Source organism: Peromyscus maniculatus, chromosome 10 (genome assembly GCF_049852395.1).
Source record: "Peromyscus maniculatus bairdii isolate BWxNUB_F1_BW_parent chromosome 10, HU_Pman_BW_mat_3.1, whole genome shotgun sequence".
Lineage (NCBI taxonomy): Eukaryota > Metazoa > Chordata > Mammalia > Rodentia > Cricetidae > Peromyscus > Peromyscus maniculatus.
This window is the reverse complement of record NC_134861.1, coordinates 81,166,935-81,190,261: the sequence shown is the minus strand read 5'-3', so window position 1 is coordinate 81,190,261 and position 23,327 is coordinate 81,166,935. Positions and strand designations below refer to the sequence as shown.

The window sequence follows — 23,327 nt, the reverse complement described above, 5'->3', positions numbered from 1 at the left end:
TTAGAAACATAGGATGGGTGGCTTGCAAATTCCCTCCCAGCTCCCCACCAGGAAGTGGCAGAAACTCCAGTCATGTGTTGATTCCCTACCACACGGACTCTTGTATCCAAGAATCACTCTTGTATAGCTTTGCAGGAACCAGAAGCTAAAGCAGTAAACAGTTTATAAGTATCTATAAATTAATAAATTCTTATGAAACTGTCAGCATTTATTTTTTATTCATAGAAGCAGAATTCTATATGGTTCCATCTATCATAAGGACACAAATTAAGAAGGGTTGAAAAATAGACCCCAACTATTTGCCACATCAAAATTGTCATTTGTAACATTTTCATTGGAACTTATTCCGTAGCAAGCTGTGTGCGTAAAAATAAAATACGTGTGCATTTACTGGTAAAGTATGGAGGAAAATGTCTAGAGCACACATTCGTGTGTAGGATTAACTTAACAGGATTTACCATATCGTTGAGTCAATTACTTCGCCCCCAATTTTAAACACTATCTATCCTAGATTCAATATGTGAGCTGATCAGACTGGAGGAAACATAATTTCAGTCTAAGTCAGACGAATCTCTTGAACACAAGATTTCAAGGCTAACCTGGAAAAAGGAGAGAGGAAGGGACATTACATATCTGGAGTAATTTCCTTTTCTTCTTCCAACCCAAAGTGTTCCTAAGCATCGTATGGAAACACTGAGAAACACTAATTTAGACAATGTCCTTTTTAATAATGAGACTCTTATCTAAAGTAAAATGAAACTTATGAAAATGTCATTGATGTTGGAACCCCAGCTGACAGTGTTTCTTTAGGAAAAACTATCCTTCAAGGAATCAGTGCCAAGTAACTAAAAAGTAGGCTTCCTAACAGATATTTGACTTTGTTATCAAATAAAAATAAAAATAATATAGGCACTAATATAGATGATTCAAAGTCACCAATATTTCATATAGTCACTAAAATGTGACTTTTTGGAATGTATTTATTCTTCTTGATCTTAGAAATTTTCTAAAGACATTCACATAAGTATGTACGTGTGTAACACACATACATATATGGGTAGTATATAGACTACATAAAATATAAAGCATAAAATATATAATATGAAATATAAAACAAAATATGAGTTTGTGTTAATATAAAATAAAATATTGATATTTATGCAGTATTATTTCAACTCATAATGTTAATACAAATTGAAATATATACATAAAACATACATATAATGGATTAAAATTGTGCCCTCCAATTCATACATTAATATTATGGCCCCTGATATCTCAGAACATGAATGCATTTAGGAAAAACTTAAATGAGTGATGTTTTAAGCTGAGGTTGTTGGATAGACTCTAACACAGTATGGCTGTGTTTATAAGAGGAGAGGTCAGGACATGAGAACAAACTGTAGTGTGAAGTGACAAGGGGAAGACCCTTCACCTACAAGTTTGGCCTCAGGAGTTTGTGGATCCGCCAGAATAGTATTCTCAGGTTTTCACCTTCCATAAGCAAGAATGCAACTTCCCGCACTCCCATGTCTAGTCTGTGGAACTTATGGCAGTCCTGCAAGCTGAGAGCAAGATAGAGCACACAGAACAAGTTAATTTTGTAAAGAGGTTAACAAATACGGGTACAATAAATTCTTCATTTAATTTCTAAAGACACTTCTTCCACATTTGTGAAAAATGAAATAGCATTTACAGTGCGAATCATGAATGCATTAAAATCCAATTGCTTCCCAATTTGCAAATCATGAGGCAGTTTCTTATAATAACTTTCAAAGGACAGAGGAAAGCTCAAGAGGCGAAGGTTCCGCTGTGCAAGCATGGGGACCTGAGTTGAGAGGCCCAGGCCCCACGTAAAAGGCCAAGGTCAAGGGCACAGTGCCTATCATCACAGTGCGGGTGAGCCAAAGACAGGCAGATCTTGGGGATCTGACTGGATTCACCCGGGTTGGATGAATGACTCAAAGACTGAGGTGGAACTGACTGAAAAGACAGTTGGCTTTCTAAGACTGTGACTTTGAATTGGATGACTCGCTGGGCTTTGCAGAGAAATGTGACACGTTTCTATAACTTTAGAATCCTATCCTAAACCAGGGCTCTCACTAACTTATGAGGTTTCTAAAATTGCATGTCATTAAAATAAATTTGGATTTGCTCATTAAAAAGGTGGAGAGAGAAAGACACACAGCATTGATCTCTGACCTGTGCACACCCACCCACAGACATCTGCACCCCAGCACACACACACACACACACACACACACACACACACACACACACACACACACACAGATTTTTAAAATGAATTAAAATTTTGTATGTTCTTCTATGCTGTCCATCTATTGCTTCCAAGGTGTGCTTAATGCCTAAAATTTACAAGTCCATGATTTGTAAATAATAATGAAAAATTCTGCAGCTGAATGTAAAACAACAGCTCTCCAGAACTTACATAGTGTATGATTTATTCTATAATGTTCTTGCAATACAAAAACCTAGGAAGGAAAAACAGAATGGTGATTTCTAGGGGTTAAAGAGGGTGAGAGAACAGGAGCTGGAGGAACTACATATTTAAAAGGAAACATGAGGGGCCTCTATGAACAGAAATGCTTAGTATTTTGGCTCCATGAATGTCAATGTCCAGGTTGTGATATTTTAGTAAAGATTACTGTCAAGGAAAATTAATTAAAAGATATGAGGAATTTATATTATTTCTTATAGTTACATAAAAGCCTGTAATCACTTCAAGGTGGAACATTGATTTTTAAGCATTTTAAAAATAAATACAGAAACATATCTAGGGAAAGCATCCTATAAAATAATTTGACCAGGAACTACAACAGAGCCATGTCAGAAAGGAAAAAAAGTAGAATTTGGAGACTATTCCAGGTTTAAAAAGTTGAGACATACAACAACCAAACACAATGTAGGAATTTTGATTTCTGTTCAGATCAAACAAAAAATGTGTAAAAGATGTTCTGATGACGGTAAATGTGAACTTGGTATTAATGGATATTAAGAAATTAATGGTAGCTTCACTAGGTGTATCACTGATCACAGAAAAATAATCTTAATTTTTAGATGAAACATAAATTACCTAGATAAATTCATTGTAACTACTTGAAAAAGCTACATAAAAACATGAAGGAAGTATTATAGTAAAATGTTAATAGTTCTTAAGTTTATGAAATAGGAATGTGGCCATCTGTTCAACTAGTGTCTTTTTATGAGTATTCAAGGTTATTTTTTGAAGCCATTATTCTATTTCCTCCCCTGGATATAGTGCCTTTTCTATGCCCCTCCTTTCAGCAAACTCTTTGAAGGAAAGATCAGTGGTCAAGTCTCTATTTCTTCTAATTCCATTGTCTTTTAAACTCTGTGCTATTCCTAAAGCTTCCTATCAAAACACCTGTGATTCCCATCCTCCTACCATGTCTGAGCCACCTTTGAGCTTGTTCCTTGTACTTGATTCTCTTCCATTGACCTCAAGGATCCACTTTGTCTGCCTTTCCCATCCCTTACTTCGGCATCTATCATTTCCAGGTCTTTCTCTCTAACCTAACATTCTAAAAAAAAAAAAAAAAAAAAAAAAAAAAAAAAAAGACACAAGTGATCCTACCTTGGTCTTCTTCTCTACCTGCCGTGACTCCCTTGGTATTGACCTCCACTACCAGACTCTAATCTATGTGCTCAGGGATGACAAACTGACATGACAAACTCACACTCTTTTTTCAAATTTCACACTTGTATATCTGACCCACACTGACTCATGAATGCCTGCCGAACACCCCTAACAACAATACTGTTGCATAAAAAGTCTTTCATCTTACATGATGACAATACCATCTTTTATGTGGTCCTGCTAAATACCAAAAAACATCCTCAATTCCTCTTACAATCCATCTTTTCATCATATCTCTATCAGCATTATACTTAAAATATATACAAAACCCAACCCCTTTGTTCCACCTGTATTTCCCCAGTCTCAGCCAACACCATCTTCTGTTTCAGTCATCGTAATATTTTCTGCCCTGTCCCTCTCCTACTTGCCCGCTGCAGTTTCTTGTTCACAGCATCCAGAGGTGTCCCATTAAGACATTAGGCCAAGTCATCACAATCCACCACTAAAAGCTGCTCAATGCTGACATTTTGCTGAGAAAAGTCAAAATCATTATCACAAAGCTCAGGAAATCTGAGCCTTAATGCCTCTCAACCATACTTTCCCAGTACACTCCCATCATCCACTGCTCCAGCCACACCACCTGACATGCCAAGCTTGTCCTTATCCCTGGGCTGTCCTTGAGTCATTGTCTTTGTTTGAAGTTTTTCAGATGTCAGTACGTTAGTATGCCAAACTCCCATACGTGTGTTAACTATGCTCACACTTTACCTGCCAGGGTCTACCCTGACCACTCTACTTAATGGCAGTTTTTCTCTCCTGCAGCTAACACAAGCCCAGTATCTGATCTTTCACAGTCCTACTTTTCCTATAGCACTTAATACCTTGTAGGCAGTTATAGATTGGACTTATTTATTTATGTATGTCTTTTCTAACTCTACTTAGTGGTTTGTAAGCTCCATAAGGACAGAGGTGACTGTTCTTACATTAGTGCCTGGCAGAGAAAACCAACTACAAATACTCTTTGAAGGAATAAATGAATATTGATTTAGTATTACCATTAGTGATTATAGGTACTTAAAAATAAGTACTTTATCCACTAATTTTACACTGTTTTCAAACTCATCAGTCTACTGAATACATCATTAATGTAAAATAACACACTTTTACACTTAAACCTAAATTCGTATGTATTTCCAAAATTCCAAATCAAACTTACTGACACCTCCCTGTCCTTTTCCTCAGAACACAGTCCAAAACAAAAATAAAGCTCACAAGATGTGGAAAGATTACCCTAATCATCTTAATGACGGTGGTTGCTGCAGTGGTAATTGGACTCATTGCCTATTTTGCCGCCTGTGGTAAGTACTCATTATGTTTATCTTTACAATCATATGCATTGACTCTACACTGGGAAAACTAGGAAATTTGAAGACAGAAAGGAAACATAACTTTTTGTTTGTTTCTTTGTTATGCATTTTTTACCCTTGTGGTCATTAGCATTGACTACACTAACATTTAAGACTTTATTGAGGGATAACTAATACGTAAAAAATTGTACATGTAACATATATTTTTATGAGTTTTCACATATGAGTCATGGGACTATCATTACAATTAAGATAGTAAATATTCACCCCAAAAATATTCATCCCAGAAGTTTGTCCTCAGACTGTCCGCAAATGACTTTTAGCCCAGTGCATTCTAAAACTAGAGACATGGTATTCTTTTGTTTTGTTTTGTTTTGTTTTGTTTTGGGAAAGATTTGGGGACTGAGACTATATTAATGAAGAAAGTAGACACAGTCTCTATTTGTTGAACTTAGTAGCTCCAGAAGGAGATAATCAATGAGCTAACAAATAAATATGAAAGCTAAAGACCTGAGATTTCTTACTACAGACAAGATTTCCTACTCCAAAGCCTATATTTCCTCTGTACAATATTTTCTACTCATAAAATTCTTCCTTAAGTGTAGATTCTTCTCCAATATTCAACTGTCAAGAAAAAATACGTCTATAATTTTTCAATATATTTTATACATAAAATAGGAAAAATTATGAGGTCACTGAGTTTTTTAAGTAGAGTATTGTGACAAGTTTTCTGTGTCTTCTTCTGCTCATTTTTAGGCATGATTTTTACCATTAAAAATACTTATTCTACATATTGATGTACAGTGTAATAATTTGGTACATGTACATAATGTTTAATAATCAAGGCAACTACCATGTCCATCTCCTTAAATTATATCATTTCTTTGTGTTTATAATTTTTTATTTTTTTCTTCTAGTTCTTTATAATCATAAAATGCACTCATTTTAATGACCATAGGACACTAGAACTTATTTCTTCCATCCAACTGTACTTAGGCATTTGCCAGCTGACATCTCCCTCTCTCAGCACTTCCTAGTTATCACTGTTCTATTCTCTGATCTTATGTAATCAATTTTTATAGCTTTCACATATGAGTGAGAAAAAACATCTACATTTGTACATGAGGAAAAATTTATAAGTAATGTAGGCAATAAGGACCAATCCCTGGCACTTAGCTGGCTTTGGGCAACCTATTCCCCATGCTGGATTACCTCACTCAAGCCTTGATGCAGGGGGAGGAGCTAGGTCCTACCTCAACTTAATGTGCCATGCTTTGTTCAAGCCCATGGGAGTCTTACCCCTTTCTGAATGGACATGGAGGAGGACTGGATGGGAAGGGGGATAGATGGAAGTTGGGGAGGGGAAACTGTGGTCAATATGTAAAATAAATGAAAAAAAAAGTTAAATAAAAAAATCCAGAAATAGTAATGTAAGCTGAATCATGAACCAAAAGGGTGTATATAAGAATATATATCAATTTATTAATGAGTGCTATAGGAATACAGACTCATGGGTACAGAATAAGGTAGATCCAGTTGCAGAGTCCTTCTGCTCTGTCCGGGAAAAATGCCAATGCCCCTTCATGCTGTCTGACTCAGTCTCCACAACCCAGAAGAGAGCATGACCCCCGACCTCTCTTCACTTTTAAGAGGTAGGCAGACAAGAAGCACTTCCTCTATCAGGCCAGGTAGCCCAAGGTCATAGGTGAAGCAAATACCCTTTCCCTTTTTGTCTAAACAAAAAGGTTCTAGACCTAATACAAAACTATATACAATAAGAACAATTATCAAGTATTGCCCAGGAGAAACAAAGGGTAATAATATAAACAAAAATAGAATTACAGCCAACAAGAACAACATCAAACAAGAAACACATACTAGATGTCCAGAATATAGGTAAATGACAAAATACAGAGATTACTCCAAAAGCTGTCCCATCCTGAAAAATCTAAATCTAGTACCTGATATGTTGTTAGCTAAGATATAAGAGAATTGTAACTAACTATCTAATCTTCAATCCCATCAAAAACCCGAGAAGGAAATGATATTACTGACATTACCTAAATAAGCAGGAAGTGCACAAAACAGACTTCCAAAAAATGACAAGGAATGACAGAAACAGCTGGCTGCCTAGACAGTCACCCAAGGTTTCTCTACAATATTGGGGCATCCACTTTTGGCTACAGGCCTAAATATCTGACACACCATTTCCAAAAATGAAAAAATTGATAGACTGTCTTATCCTGTCTTGGCAAGGTTCAGCAACTGTTTTTCCTTGCGTACTGTTTGTCCAGAATGGACAGCATGCTTAATGTCAGCAGTCGAGGCAAGAGCAGTTCTATGCCCAACAGATCATATTTGCCAAGAAGAAGACAAATTCCATGTGGAGTATCTTCAATGCCCAACATCCCCTTGGGAGTAGATCGGCGCTGCCAGGAGCAATCATGTCTCATGTCAACAGAGTTCTAAGTTATTCAAACATTTGAATGGCATACTCTCCAGGTCTATTAAGTGTTTGAAGATTACTATCCATCTGACATATATTTCTGTGTAGCTAGGAAACCTAACTAACATAAGTATGACAATCATGAGTGACTATTAACCTATAGGTATTATCAACCTAAATAGCCTAAAGACTAAAGCTTCACACTATAAAAATAAACAATCTGTAAACAGATGCATAGTATAAAAACAATGACCTCAATTTTGTGATAATATACAAATCATCTCAATCAGAGGTAGAAATGTAATATGATAACAATAACCATAAGATGTATCAATATACAAAATATCCTAAACAGAGATAGATCAAACATACAGCATAACAAATAGAATTTTACATTTTTATCAATATACAATTATATTTTAAACAGGAGTAGGAACATAGAAACAACATGACAAATATAGTTTTAAATTTGTATCAATATAAAAATTATCTTAAACAGGAATAGAAATATAATTTTACATTTGTATCAATATACAAGAATCCATACCAATGCAAATTATCTAGAGCTGATAGTCTGCTAATTGGTTTACAAGTAGATACAATAATCTACCTTGTTATCCTAGCCTATCTATTCCCCCTTTTCTTTTCAATGAGATAGTCCTGAGTCTAAACTTTATTGATCCACCCACTCCCCTATTAATGTACAACTAACCCCTAACAGAAGACAATTATTCATAACCCTGAGAAAACAAAACCTTCCTGGAGGGAGGGCATAGTTTTCTTAGAATTGCTTCTTGCTGTCTAGAGGACTATGCTATCTCTGTGTGATCCTGTAAGAAAGCTCAAACAGTGGTTAAATCTCATTAAGACTAGTGGTAACGTTTATAGCCAATCTTAGAGTAATGGGCAAGGCTTGTCTGAAGTTTTGGCTATAGGTGTAAGATATGAGAATAGTTAAGGTCATCACAAGGGCACCCACAGATTCAACTAACCTGTGCTCATAAGAGCTCACAAACACTTGACAGCTAAGGAGCCCACATGGGATGGACCTAGGCCCTCTACATATGTGTGATAGTTGTGAGACTATCTTGGGTCTACTTGTGAGACTCCTAGCAATGAGAGCAGGACCTGTCCCTAATGCTTTGACTGGCTCTTGGGAACCTAGTCCTCATACCGGGTTACCTTACCAAGCCTTAATACGAGGGGAGGAGCTTAGTCCTACCTCAACTTGATAAGCCATGCTTTGTTGACACCCATGGGCAGCCTGGCCCTTTCTGAACAGAAACAGAGGGAGAGTGGATGATGGGGCTGAGGAGAAGTGAGGGGAGGGGATGGGGGGAGTTTTCAACAGGAAAACAGCACCAACACAGACAGAAATAGAACTGTGCAGAGTGAACTAATCAGGCACCCACCCCAGGAAGTAGGGGATTTGCAATTACTTCCACTGTATCTTCCATGTATACTCATTAGACAGGTGGCAATGATAGCTGTTACAGCTGCTGAATCACAAATTATAGCCATAACATCTGCCAAAACAAACAAACAAACAAGCAAGAACCATGACTAAGAAGTACTCACTAGCCGGGCGGTGGTGGCACACGCCTTTAATCCCAGCACTCGGGAGGCAGAGGCAGGCGGATCTCTGTGAGTTCGAGGCCAGCCTGGGCTACCAAGTGAGTCCCAAGAAAGGCACAAAGCTACACAGAGAAACCCTGTCTTGAAAAAAAAAAAAAAGTACTCACTAAAAAGATGGACTCTAGGGCTGGAGAGATGGCTCAGCTGTTAAAGGCTAGGATCACAACCAAAAACAAAAGATAGACTCTAACCTCAGTCATTCATCAAGAATGGGTGCCAGAAACTAAAGGTAAGAAGAGAGTATTTAGGGAGATTACATTTAGAAATAGATGAGCTTTCATTTCTTGCATTATTATCACCAACTTAGCATAATAAGAGTTAGCATTTACCCTTCACATCAAGCTGTGAACAGACTTCATAAAGAAGATGAATGTTATCCTGAAAAGACCCTTACAGATTAAGGAACATAGCAGACTTAAGTCAGCCTTCCACCTGGAATATCTAAAATGTAATTAATGAGTTTTTAGGCTGGAGAGATGGCTCAGTGGTCAAGAGAACTTGTTGAACTTCCACAGGACCATAGTTCAGTTCCCAGCATATCCATCTATCAGCAACTCACAAATCCCTGTAACTCCAGCTCCTGGGGTCCTGACTACCTCTGCTGTCTTCTGGAGGCACCCACATACAGGTGACAGACATGACACAAACACACAAATAAATATAAGTAAACCTTAAAACAAGTGGAAGTAGTTCATGGTATTTCAGCAATCCCCAGAAACAGCCAGCGTCAAGGGGATAAACGATGTGTTTCTGAGGGAGCAAGTAGAGACTTTCCAGCAAAGAATCTTCATCCTTTAAGGTCTGATCCAAGAAGCAACCCACAGAGCATTTAGATCTCTGGTTGAAGATGTGCTAGAGGAGTCTCAGACCTAAACACTGAAAAAGGAATAAATGCATGAATAAACAGATAAATTTGTCAATGAAAAGGAACCATAGTCAAGACTACTCCAGCAATGCCAGGAAGCACAAATCAAAGTCAGAAGAATACAGAGGTAGACACATACCATTTTCCTTTTCAAATATTCTGTAGTACTCAACTGTTTGGTAGTTCACTATTGTAGACTCCAAACCCAGAAATAATGGGCCATATTTTCACAACAACTGTTCTTTCAATGGAATCAGTAATTAGCTAAAGAACAGCTGAGCAAACCAAAACACAGTTTTCCCTCATGGGTACTTTCCTTCCTCTGCTTCATGTTACCCTAAATGATAATCATGTGCTTTCTAGTTAGTTTATCTTCTTTTTTGTTTTTATTATTATTTTTTAATTTTATATGTATGAGTGTTTTGCCTGCCTGTGTATATGTGCTCTACACATGTGCAGTGCCTCCTGAAGTCAGAAGAGGGCATCAGATCCTCTGGACCTGGAGCCACCATGTGGATAATGCTAACAAAACCTGGAACTTCTCACCTCCATCTCTCCAATTCCAATATTTAACTTTTTAAGGGAGGCAATTAGTACTCTAAGCAAAAGAAAAAGAAAAGGAGTAAAGGTACATGAAAGTGTCCACAAACTGAGGTAACATTCATTCAGTGAGTGACTGCTTCTGAACTAAAATGCTGTACTAAGCACTTAACACAGTAAAGTTTTCAAGTAATTATTTGGGACCCTAAATTTGAATTTTACATGATTTCCACATATCACCAGATGTCATTATTATTTTGAGTTTTTCAACCTTTCTGAATGCAAAGGCTATTATATGTTCATAGAGTACCCAAAAACAGGCTAGACTGGGTTCTGCAAATCATCATTGAGAATCTCTATTGCAAATCAATGAATTTTAACACCAACTCTTTGAACCACTTGAAAAGTATTTTTTCCAGTACTCCTAAATGGGCTGTGAATATAGCTCAGTGACAAAGTACTTGCTTGGGCTGCATGAATCTTTAAGTTCAATTCCCAGTGCCTCAGAAAGAGAGGCGGGGAAGAAAGCAAGCAAAGAAAGGAAGGTGGAAGGAAGAGAGAAAATATTATTAAATGTTAGTCTACTAGTCATAAGTTATACTCCTATGGGAGTAATAAGTCAGATGTTCCATTGCACTGTAGGATGACCACAGATGTTGAAAATATAATGCTTCCATGGGACTGGACTAAGCCCTCTGCATAAGCGAGACAATTGTGTAGCTTGATCTTCTTAAGGTGCCCCCTGGCAGTAGGATCAGGATCCATCCCTGGTGTGTGAGCTGCCTTTTTGGAGCCCACTACCTATGGTGGGACACCTTTGCACAGCCTTGGTGCAGAGGGGAGGAGCTTGGACCTGCCTCTACTGAATGTACCAGGCTCTGCTGACTCCCCATGGGAGGCCTTACCTTGTTAGAGGAGGGAATGGGGCGTGGGTTTGGGGAAGGCTGGAGGAGCAGGAGGAGGGAAGAGAGGGTGATCTGTGATTGATATGTAAAATGAACAAAAAAAATCCTAATATAATATAATGCATTTTTGTTTATCTCAATATAACATTTTACTATTTTTTTAGAATTTCATACACACAATAGATAGACAGACAGATAGATAGATAGATAGATAGATGATAGATAGATAGATAGATAGATAGATAGATAGATAGATAGATAGATAGATCGATAGATGATAGGTCTATATTCACCTCTATGCCTCCCCCTAACTCCTCCCAGATCCACTGTGCAACTCCAAACCCCTTCCAAGTTCATGGCTTCATTTTTTTTTTAAAGCCCACTGATTGCAATTTGTGCTGCCCATATACTCATGAGTATGAGTCCCTCTACTAGAGCGTAGGTGGGTGACCTGTCAGAAGACACATTCTTAAAGAAAACTTACTCTCCCTGCTCCAGAAGCCATGAGCTTGGGGTGGGCACTCATGAGTCCCAGCTCCTCTGTGCTGGAATGTTGACGAGTTTGAATTTAATCCAGCACCCACAGCGGCTATGAGTTCATGAGTGTCATGGCCCTGTCACACACAGAAATCATGATTTCATCCCAGTTCCCCCTAACCTCTGGCTTTTACACGATCTTTCCAGCCCTGATTCCCACAATGCTCCTTGAGCCTTGCCTTGGTGGTCTAGGGTATAATTATAGACATTGTATTTGTATCTGAGTATTAGACAGACATTTATTCTCTACAATTTGATCAGTTGTGAGTCCCTAAATTAACTGTTGTCCACTGCACAAAGAAATTTCCATGATGAGTTCTGAGACCTGATATAGAGATGCAAATTTATAAGACAGTTTGAAATTATGTCCATTTTTAAAAGCTATAATAAAATGATTTTGAATATTCTTATCACAGAGAAATGATGTTTGAGGAAATAAATATGTTACCCTGATTTGAACACTACACAAATAGATGTATTAAAACTTTGCATGGTATCCTACAAATACTTACAATTATTATGTCAATTAAAAGTAAAATTAAGTTGTATTTCTGTAGTCTTATGAATACAAAAAAAATCTGTACACAAAGCCCATTCCCAAGGATGTTATCTGTAGTAGAACCTGTGCTATCCAAATTTCTCTGTGTATTTCTGGTGGGCAGCCAAGTTTGAGGGCAGCTGACCTCAAAGAAGACAAACAGACATGAAAGAGTAAGACATTTGGAGGTTGAGAGGAAATGACCAAGTTCACTACATCATCTCAAGGTACCAGGAATACAGGCTCCTTTATTCATGTCACTCTGCTGTGTGTGTCCTGATTTGCCAACATTGTCCCAATGTCTAAGCCATCTGGACTAGTTATAACCATTAGGTACAAATTCCAGCCAGCCATGCAGGCAGAACACTCATACACATAAAATCAAATAAATCCAAAAGATTTTTAGAAATAGAAACTATCAATAATCCCACTTTCTAGTCAGAACAATGTAACAAACTAGCCCACCTCCTTTTTTTACCTTTTCGCTTTGTTTCATGTGTACATTATTAATCAAACATTTTTTCTAAAACATGAGTTTAGTGGTGACACAATATTCTATTACAAACAAGACTTCTTTGCATACAAGCAGCTTATTTTGTTAATTTCCTGCTCTTAGGTTAGGTTAGGTTTCATTTTTTTTAAACATTGTTTGAAATAGTCAATTTTTATGTATGGATTTATGTGGAACTCATTATATCAAGAATACAACTGAAAGGAGGAATCAGAATGAAATCTGAGAATATCTGTCAAAGTTTTGGTGATGTTACCAAATTGTCCTCCAAAAATGTGTTCTAATGTCCATTCCCCTGACAGGCTATTAGAGCATCTGGATAGATTGATTGCTTGATTAAATTGTTATCTTTGTTAACATCTTTGTTAGTCTAAAATAAACAAAACGGTGGTCTATGGAGATGGCTTGGTGGATAAAGAGTCTGCGGTGTAAGTATGAAGGCTTAAATCAGAATCCCCAGCACACACACACAAAGCTACTCCTAACAATGCACGCTTGTACTTCTGGTGCTGGGGAGTAGAAACAGTCAGATCCAACATCAACCTGTGGCTTCCACATATACCCACACATGGGTCAACACACACACACACACACACACACACACACACACACACGATACATATACAAAGTAATATCTTATTTTACTTTTCATTTCTTTAATTATTTGTGAAAGACATGGCAGACTGTACCAAATAATTAGTTACAAATGCTGATATAGGCCGGGCAGCGGTGGCGCATGCCTTTAATCCCAGCACTTGAGAGGCAGAGCCAGGCAGATCTCTGTGAGTTCGAGGCCAGCCTGGGCTACCAAGTGAGTTCCAGGAAAGGTGCAAAGCTACACAGAGAAATCCTGTCTCAAAAAACCAAAAAAAAAAAAAAAAAAAAAAAAACACTGATATAAATTAATTTTCTCAAAGCATTGCACAATGAACTTCTTCACTTTTTTTTAATGCTGTTTTTTCTCTCCTCCTTTTCCCTCCCCCTGTACCCTTTTCACTTAGTATATAGACTGGAGTCATAGAGAGTCACCTCAAAATTTAAGAAGAGAGGTTTTCATTTTTTCTGTTAGAGGAATTGGAGTGGTTCTGGTCAACCTCATCCCTGACCCATCTCATCTCTTTGCTTATCCAAAATCACACACTTCATTTCTTTGTTCAGTTTACTAAATGTGCAGGACTTTCAAGTCATGCCTTGTTTCATTTTCTCCCTTATTCATTTTAATTTCTTGGGTACTCCATGAATAAGAAATCCTATGATTTGACTGATTTTCAGAAATGTAATATATGGCAATCACAAAGACCAAGATAATTACTATATTTTAATGTAATTTTGTTTCATAACACATTGCCCAAACTTGAAAACTGGCACATTAAAAATTTATATTAAAAAATCTTGAATACATTTTTGGTGAAAGGTGGTAATTTAGCATTCCTCCACCCAAGCAGTTTCCACACTCTGTGGGCATGAAGAGTTTTAGATGTCACGTAGCCTGACATTTTATGAGCACATGACTTCTCAGAATGAACGTGGCTGTGCACAATGGAAAAACTATTTTTCCTTTTCTCTCCTCAGGAAAGGCACCTTTCTACTACCATGCCAGCTTTAAAGTTAACAACATTGACTATGACAGCAAATTTGCAAAGCCATATTCTCAGGAATATATGGACCTAAATAAAAAGATAGTGTCTTTGGTAAGTTGAATGATGTTTCTGTGTATTCCTAAAAGTGTTAAGACCCTAGCAGTCACTTTACAACTTAAAAAAATTTCTAACCAATACCTTGTCATAGATTAGATGAATCAACCCTTTCAGAAAGTCCTCTGAAAACTTGAACATGGAAATATGCAAAGGGACACACTTCAAAAGACTCTGAGAGAAATGGCATATGAAAGACAGTCGACACTTCTAATGAATTAATCAATTGCATGAGTAACATATGTTTGTACTCTAAGATGCATAACTTAAGTCATGCTGTCTTTGGTTCAAAAATTAACCATCCACTTGAGGAAGAAGCCTGGACAATCTGAAAGACAATGTGACCAAAATGAAGATCACTTCGCATGTCTCCGTTGTTGAAGGAAGGTCATAAAACTCTTGCTTAGGAATTGGCTTTCTGTTCATGTTCACCAGGTTAAAGGTTCAACCGTGAGTCTGACTGTGTTTGGCCTGAAGCTTCTGTTTTCAGAACTAGTACTATAATTAACTAAAGTAACCTAGTTAACCAGACTGACAGTGTCAGGAGCAGTGATAGCATCATTCATCTGCCATTTCTGCTAGAATCTCCTGATAGGACATTGCAGACTTCACGTATCTGACAAAAGCTTGTAGTCCTTCCAAACCATCCCACTATGAACAAGTTTTTAAAAAGTCAGAGTCCCTGAAAGTCCTACTGTGTGTTTGCCATCATGGAAAGAATTAGAAAATGGAGGCGGACAGAAAACAGTTTTTAGATTTAGGACAAAAAGGAAACAAAGCAATCTGGTATAGTGGATAAGAAAAAGCCTGCAGTGAAATATGCCAGACTCGGAGTGACAAATACTGCTTCTTTTCTTTCATACGTGGAACCTAGACTTTAAAAATATATGTGTAAGATATCAAAGTACAATGGGACTATTTGTGAAGGGGAAGGGGACCAGTAAATGGGTAAGGAAAAGGACAAGAACATGAATTGGATACAGGGCAAAACAAACAAAACGTATAATATGCCTATATGAAAATGTCATAATAAAGCCAATCATTTAATACAGTGAATACTACTAATAAGAATAAAATACAAAAAGAGAGAAAGAAATGGACTCAAGGGCCTTATTCAGTTCTAAAGTTAGTGCTTTACCACCTGTATGACATTATAGCTCCTTAATTTTCCCTCAGTTCAGCTTCTTTATGTGGACATTAGGCCACAAATGCCAACATAATAAGGTGTTGCAGACATCACAAAAGGTGAAATGTGATATAAGCCAAAGTCCCATTATTTTGTCAGTCTTTTAAAAAGATAGCCTTAATCTATGGGTATAATGACAAGTCATTAAGAGTCAGTTTAATATATCCATTTAGCAGCGTAATAGTAGTAGGCTCTCTTCTAGGATTTATGATCTGTCTAGTCATAGGTTCTTGGCCCAACAATAATGCTAGGTATGGCTTTCATCTTGTAAAGAGGGCCTTAAATCATGGTTACTCCCATGGTTTTCATGCCAATATTGAATTTCTAAGAAAATCATCCTAAAACAAGCTCTAACTTCAGACCAGTTCACTCAAATCCATTAGCCCCTGCTCACTCTAGCATAGTGGTTCTCAACCTTCCTAATGCTGCAACCCTTTAATACAGTTCCTCATGTTGTAATGACCCCCAACCATAAAATTATTTGCCTTGCTATAATATAACTGTAATTTTGCTACTGTTATGAATCGTGGTGTAAATATATGACATGCAGGTATCTAATATGCGACCCCATGAAAGGTTCATTTGACCCTCAAAGGGATCATAACCCACAGGTTGAGAACCACTACTCCAGAACATTTGGTATAACTACTTGCTGCATCATCCTTGCCTGCTAAGCAGTGATCATGACATCTTCCTTCAAGCTTATTTAACAACTCCATTCACAGTTTCCAATATATCTGCTTGAAAGCAACATATACCAAATAAATGTTGTGCAATGCCTTATTTTTATACTTGCTTTCTTTCTGTTTTCACTGAATATAATAATGCTTCATTCATTATAGTTATTATCATATATATATGTATATATATATATTTCATAAGTACAACACTGTGATAATGACATGTACCAAATGGAGTTACAAATCATTAGACAAATCTCATAAGTCACTAGAATTCTCCCTGTAGGCTCTCTTATTCTGATTGTCACTATGTAATTCTTTCAATGACTCACCCTAAAAAGAAAATATATATTTTCTGTTTGGATCAAGAGAAATCCTGTTTTACCATAAACTATGGTGGAAAAGTCTTGATAGAGAACATTCTCATAGTATATATTTTATATGGTTTTCTAGCAGACAGCTCAATAAATCTCTATGCCTTCCTGTACTATTTTAAGTTCTCCAGCAGGTAAGATATCCAAATAAGTGAAAAGAAGTTCTAAGACTAATCAACAATGCCACAAGATCTTATTAATATAATTAGCTTTATTAATTTTTAATGTAATTACTTATGTGACAATATTTAGTCCTCAGAATGCCCCTATGTCTTATAAAGAAACTGAGACAACTAAGAGATTAAGTTGCCAAACTCAGTCTCCATGATTTTTTGTCCTTTCTTTAAAGACCACCAAAATACTACAAAATCTGAGCACACTTCAAATTGTATGAAGTTAATATGATTAGTAAATAATCAAATGTGTTTAATACAATACAATATGGTTTTCACCACATAAATGCATTGGGTTTATAGATGGTCAAAGCAGTCAGCCAACTTTATACATTAAACCACTTACTGGAGTACCTAAGAGAAAGGGACATATTAGTTAGGCATACAACCAGGGCATTCATCAAATAAAATTTCCCATAAGCTAACCAGAGCATGTTAGGAGGATATGCTCCTCGGGACATATGCCTCTTTTTGATGAAGTCTACCAAATTACAGGTTCTCTATGGGATTCATGAGATTTAAAAAACATGTCATTTTAAAAAATTAATAAAAAGTAAATAACAATAGTTTGTTCTGTTCCATTTAATATAGGATAGCAAATATTACAATTTGAGTAAAAATTATGTTAGCATTCATTCAGCTCTATGACCCTCAAAATGTATCAGAAAAAAATAGTATAAATGCCAAAAATCTTAAATTCAAGTATTACTATATTATCCTTTTTGAAACATAGTACTTATCTGATACATTAAATGTTAACCATTCTCTATTAGGATTCTAGCCATACTGGAACTGAGATAATTCAAAACTTACCAAGGATACAATAAACATTATGGCATTTATTATTTATATTTCAAGGGGTCTGAAAGTTTCCTACTTTCATTTCAATTGCTGTGATAAAAATTTCCTGATCAAAAACAACTTAGAGAAGAAAGGCTTCGTTTTACTTTACAGTTCCGGGTTATAGTCTATCATATAGACTATCTGGGACTTGTGGAAAGTCACCCTGACAGGAGTCTGAAAAGGCCAGTCAAGAGCACAAAGAAATGACTGCACATCTGTCACTTGCTTGCCTCTGCTCCATCTAGGTCCTCATGATCCCCGGTCCTAGAAAATAATGACACCCAGAGTGGTATAGGCTCTCTCATAGCAACCAGCTTGATCAAATCCCTTACAGAACAAATGCCCATAGACCAACCCAATATAGACAATGCTTTATGGAGACTACTGTTTGCAAGTGATTCTAGACTACATCAGATTAATAAAGCTAACCATCACAGAAGGTAACATTAAAAATTGCTACCATGATAATATTCTTTTCTACAACTGGAAAATACAGATATAAAAAATGCAATCCTAAATGCTCAGGATATCTTCAGCCTTAGGAATCATTGTAAATTAAAGAAGAGATAATAGCCCCAACTTTCACTTCACTTTGGGAAAGCCAAACTACTAGATATGTACTATCTCCTCTGTGTGACAGCATTTATCACTTAGAGGTATATTATCTTATAATCCTTTGTAATATGGCAAGAGCAATAAAATATTTTCTATATTTTGTCAGCTGATAAGAATGGGGATATTTTTATAAGGAAATAATCATAAAATATTCTAATGCTACTCTAAAACTTGGTATTTGAACAATGAGAAGTTGCTGAGAAAAGAATATAGTCTACCTGGAGAGATGGCTAAGTGGTTAAGAGAACATACAGCTCTTGCTGAGAACCCAAATTCAGTTCTCCAGAGGCATATCAGGGGACCCATAGCCCCACCTGTAACTTCAGCTCCAGATGATGGAATACCTCCACCTCCATAAGCACCCACATTCACATGCAGATACTCATACACAGATACACATGTATATAAATAATTTTAAAATAAGATCTTCAATTATTTATTAATCTTTAGAACTTGGACTTTATTCTGATTTTTTTCAAAGGATAGACTGTTGTACTTTTATATAGTTTCTCAATATAACCATATATTCAAGCTTTGATAAATTCCTACTGTTGATAGGTGCTGTTTGATAAATTCCTACTATTGATACGGTGCTGATGGGTGGCACTGGTTACCGACGGAAAAGTCACGGGCTACAGCCACCACTACCAGAGTTAGAAAGAGCTTTATTAGAAAGAAACCAGACCTGGAGAGAAAAGAAGATGGCAGGAGGGGGCAGATCAGAGAACAGAGAGGAAACAAAGAAAAAGACTGTGGGGGTCCGTGTCCAGATTTTTAAGGCAGGGATTGCATGATCACATGGCAGGGTACATACCCACCGGCACCTACTGATGGTGTAAGACACCAGAACCCCGAAGAGTGAGGGCAGGATCCTAACAACTGTACTTTAAAAAATAGTCTTGATTACCACATTTAAGTCTTTGACTTTTTTTCTTTGGTGTCCTTTCTTTGACTTGGTTTGTGCATTTTGAAGACAAGCTCTCACTTTGTAGCTTAGGTCTGTCTTGAACTCATAGAAATCCTTCTGTCTCAGCCTCTCAGAGTAATAAGGTTATAGGCATGAGTCACCATGCCTGGCTTAATAAATATTATAATAATCTACTTCTCACTCATAAATGTGATGTTAATGCTATAGTGGTAACAATTTTTCAGTTAGAAGCCTATGCTCAGGACTTTTTTCAACAACTTTCCATTATCACAATCTATTTATCACATTTAACAGAATTTATGGGTATAAGCAATAGAATCAAAGTAGCCTCAGCTACATAGCAAGTTTGAGGCCATACTGGGCTATATGAACCCTTATCTAAATAAATAAAGTATGATATGGATAATTAAATCATTAGTGTACTCCATTATTTCAAAGAAAATAAGATATAAGTTAAATAAAAACAAAATCAAACATACTGTTTGATCTCATACTAATTTAACAGGATAAAAGAGAAGGCTATAATATGCACCCGTAAAAAAAGAATGGATGAAAACTTTACTATTTGTGATACTGCTGGATACCCAAAATCTCCAAGCAACTTGATAGACATATTACTTGAAGCAATATTAGAGTCTAGTACATTAAAAACAGCTTTCTTGAGATAAACAACCCAAACTAACAGATTTCCATGAACCTAATGTTACCAGTTCTAGACTGTTAATCCTAATCATTCCATCAACATTGTGTCTAGTCCTTAGAATACCTTCAGAAATAATCCAATTTTATCTGCCTTTATAGCTGTCAGTGTGTTCCCGAGATCCTATTGTCCAAAATATCTGCTTAAGTACTGATGCTGACCATATTTAGATAACATTGTGAAACAGAAAAGAAAACATAGTTGAAGTGGACGTGAAACAAAAGGAAAAGAAAGATGAATTGTTTGGGCGGGGGAAGATCTACAGAATCCACAGAATTACAGATCAGTTAACACTGAAATTATTCTGAGCATATAAGTAACTATGTGGCTTTATCTTTTCTCTAGGATTCCCTTTCCCACAAGGAAAAAAGACACAGTAATAATGCTATTGCTCTCCTAGAATGCAGAATACTATTTTGTGGTCTTTAGCTATGTCATGAACTAGATCACATAGCATATTATCTTTAAAACCTTTCTTGGGCTCTGTGTTCTTCTCTAGATTATTTTCACATTTCCTTTCTCAAACTTTTGAATAGGTAAGCATGTTTTCTGTTTCCCTGTATCACCTCTGTTTCATCCAACAGAGATGTCTCACCACCCCCTCTAACTGCTTAAATGAAGACCACCACAGACCTTGCTGCTGCCAAATCATTGTTCCTTCCTCTTACAAATGCGTCCCTTCATTTCTGCACACTCTTCCTTTCCTGGCTTCTATAACATATCCTTTCCCATATGCTTTTCATGTTCACAAGCTGTTTTCCCCTTTGGATTGCTGTTTCATTATTATCTGCAGATGTAAATTGTGACTCAACCACGGCTACTCAGAGTCAAGCTTACTTTTCCATGTCTCCTCATCACCTCTGTCTTTGCCATTCTCTGGATATATTCCTTGTGAACTATCACATTAAACCCACGATATAAAAGCTATTTTGATGATACTCAAAAGCAAAATCTAGTCTTCCTTAGTTTTATCCATAGCAGTAAATAGTAAATAATAATAATAATAATAATTCAGTTGCTCAATCTAAAAGCTTAACAAAGGAATACTCAAAATCTGCAAATCAAAGCATCACATTGAATCCACCTCCAAAATATAACCTAAATCTATTCTTTTCTCTCCCTAACTACTGCTGCCATCTCTTTCCAAAAATTCTACTATTGCCTCTAAATTGCTGTCTTTACTCATATTCTGATATCCTCATAATCCCACACAGTAGTTAAAATGGTCATCTCAAAAAGAAAATGATGTCACCTTGCTGTCTTTAAAAGTCTATAAAGACATTCAATTTTGTCCATACTTATATAAAGAATAAAGAATAAAAAGACAAAACCACAGCTCTTAGATGAGAGGCTGGAGAAATGGATCAGTGGATAAGAACATTCCCTGCTCAGTCAGAGGATGCAGGTTCAATTCCCAGTACCCGCTTCAGGCAGATCCAGGGATCTGGCACCCTCTTCTGGTCTACAAGGACACAAACACAGAGACATACACATATGCACAATTTTTTTAAAAAGTCTTTTTTAGAAAACTTACATGAAAAGAGAAATAAAATGAAATCACACAAAATGAAAATTTTTATTGAAAAAAGATTTTTTCCCTAATCATGGTTTCCTCACACCTAACTCCTCCCATATCCTCCCTACCTTCTCACCCTCCCAAATCCACATCTTTTCTTTCTCTCTCACTAGAAAACAAATAGGTAACAAACATATAGAAAGAAAGAGAGGATAAGACCAAACAACAAACAAAAAGGGGGAAAGAGAGACAAAGAAAAAGCAGAAGACACACACATAGAAATCCCATAAAAATATACAACTGGAAACTGTAATACACATGTAAAAGACCTGTAAGATTAAAATAAAAATGTGCAAACAAACCAAAATGAGACCAAAAAATATAACTCTATTGGAGAAATTATTAAGGCCACTCCACGTAGTTAAAAGGAAGATTTATTTAGTGGGTAACTTACAAATGAAGGGATGGATAGGTCACGGGGTCTGGGGAAGGTGTATTGCAGTCCAGCGGTGTTCTCTGGAGCTCTGCTCAGTCAGCCTCCACCGCCTAGGGTCCAGAAACAGAGAGCGTGCTGGCCCATCCAGATCTCAAGTCTCCAGGGGCCTCCCTTGGCCCCACCTCATAGGCGTGACAGTTGCCTAAGCCTCAATGGGGGTTAGAACTTCCAGATCAAAGCTGGAATGGCTACCCACTACATCTCCCCCTTTTGGTCTAAATAAGAAGGTTCTAACCTAATACAAGACTATATACAAAGGAATGGTTATCAAATACTGTCCAGGAATAATGAGGGATAATGACCTAGATAAGATGGAACTACACCAATGCGAACAATATCAAGCAAGAAACACATACTAAAATCCAGAGAAGTATAGAGCACAGGAAAATGGAATGTTACAAAGATCATTTCAAAAGGTGTCCTATCCTAAAGAACCTGAATCTAATACTTAATATGTTCTAAGATATTATATACATATACATATATATATATATATATATATATATATATATATATATATATATATATATATATATATATACTGAAATAGCCTAAGGACTAAGGCTTCATGTAAACAAGGTAAACAGTCTATAAGCAAATGTATGGTAAAGAATGATGACTTTAAAATTGTGACAATACACAAGATATTTATAACAGAGGTAGGAATATACAGTGTGATATGTAATATGACAATACTATTGAGTTTGTTTTGTGTCGGCCAGCTACTGCTGGCCAAAGAATCTCCTTTAAGTGTAGTTTGTATACCCAGTGAGAGTCCATCAGAGAAAACTAAATTTTCCATGAAAGAACTATTTTAAATACAGACCCCTTTTCTCTCTCTCTCTCTCTCTCTTATCTTTTGTAATTTCCTTTTCTCTTCACATATATCTTCAAATTCGATCTCCAATAACCCATATTTTTATCTTCTCTTTTCATCTCCTGACTGTGCTCACATGTTTAGAAATGCAAAACATATAAAGATGTTGTTTTCCAGTATTTCATCAAAATGGGTTCACTATATACAGTGTCATTAAATTATTTATTTTTCTCAGTAATCCTCATAGAGTCTCCTCAATGACAAGGTCAATTCTTTTCAACAATTCCAAAACATTCTTTAGTAGAGATACAGTGTCTTAAGGTTTCTATTCCTGTGAAGAGA

General features: G+C 36.5%; 1 protein-coding gene across 1 annotated transcript in view; it reads left to right on the top strand.

Moving 5' to 3' along the window:
- The window catches only part of LOC102922709 (transmembrane protease serine 11C), a 52,925-nt gene that overhangs the window by 1,805 nt on the left and 27,793 nt on the right, over positions 1-23,327 (top strand). The window contains exons 2-3 of the mRNA XM_006983811.2: positions 4,862-4,977; positions 14,536-14,654. Of these exons, the coding sequence (XP_006983873.1) occupies positions 4,862-4,977; positions 14,536-14,654 (235 nt within the window). The remainder of the gene's footprint in view (positions 1-4,861; positions 4,978-14,535; positions 14,655-23,327) is intronic.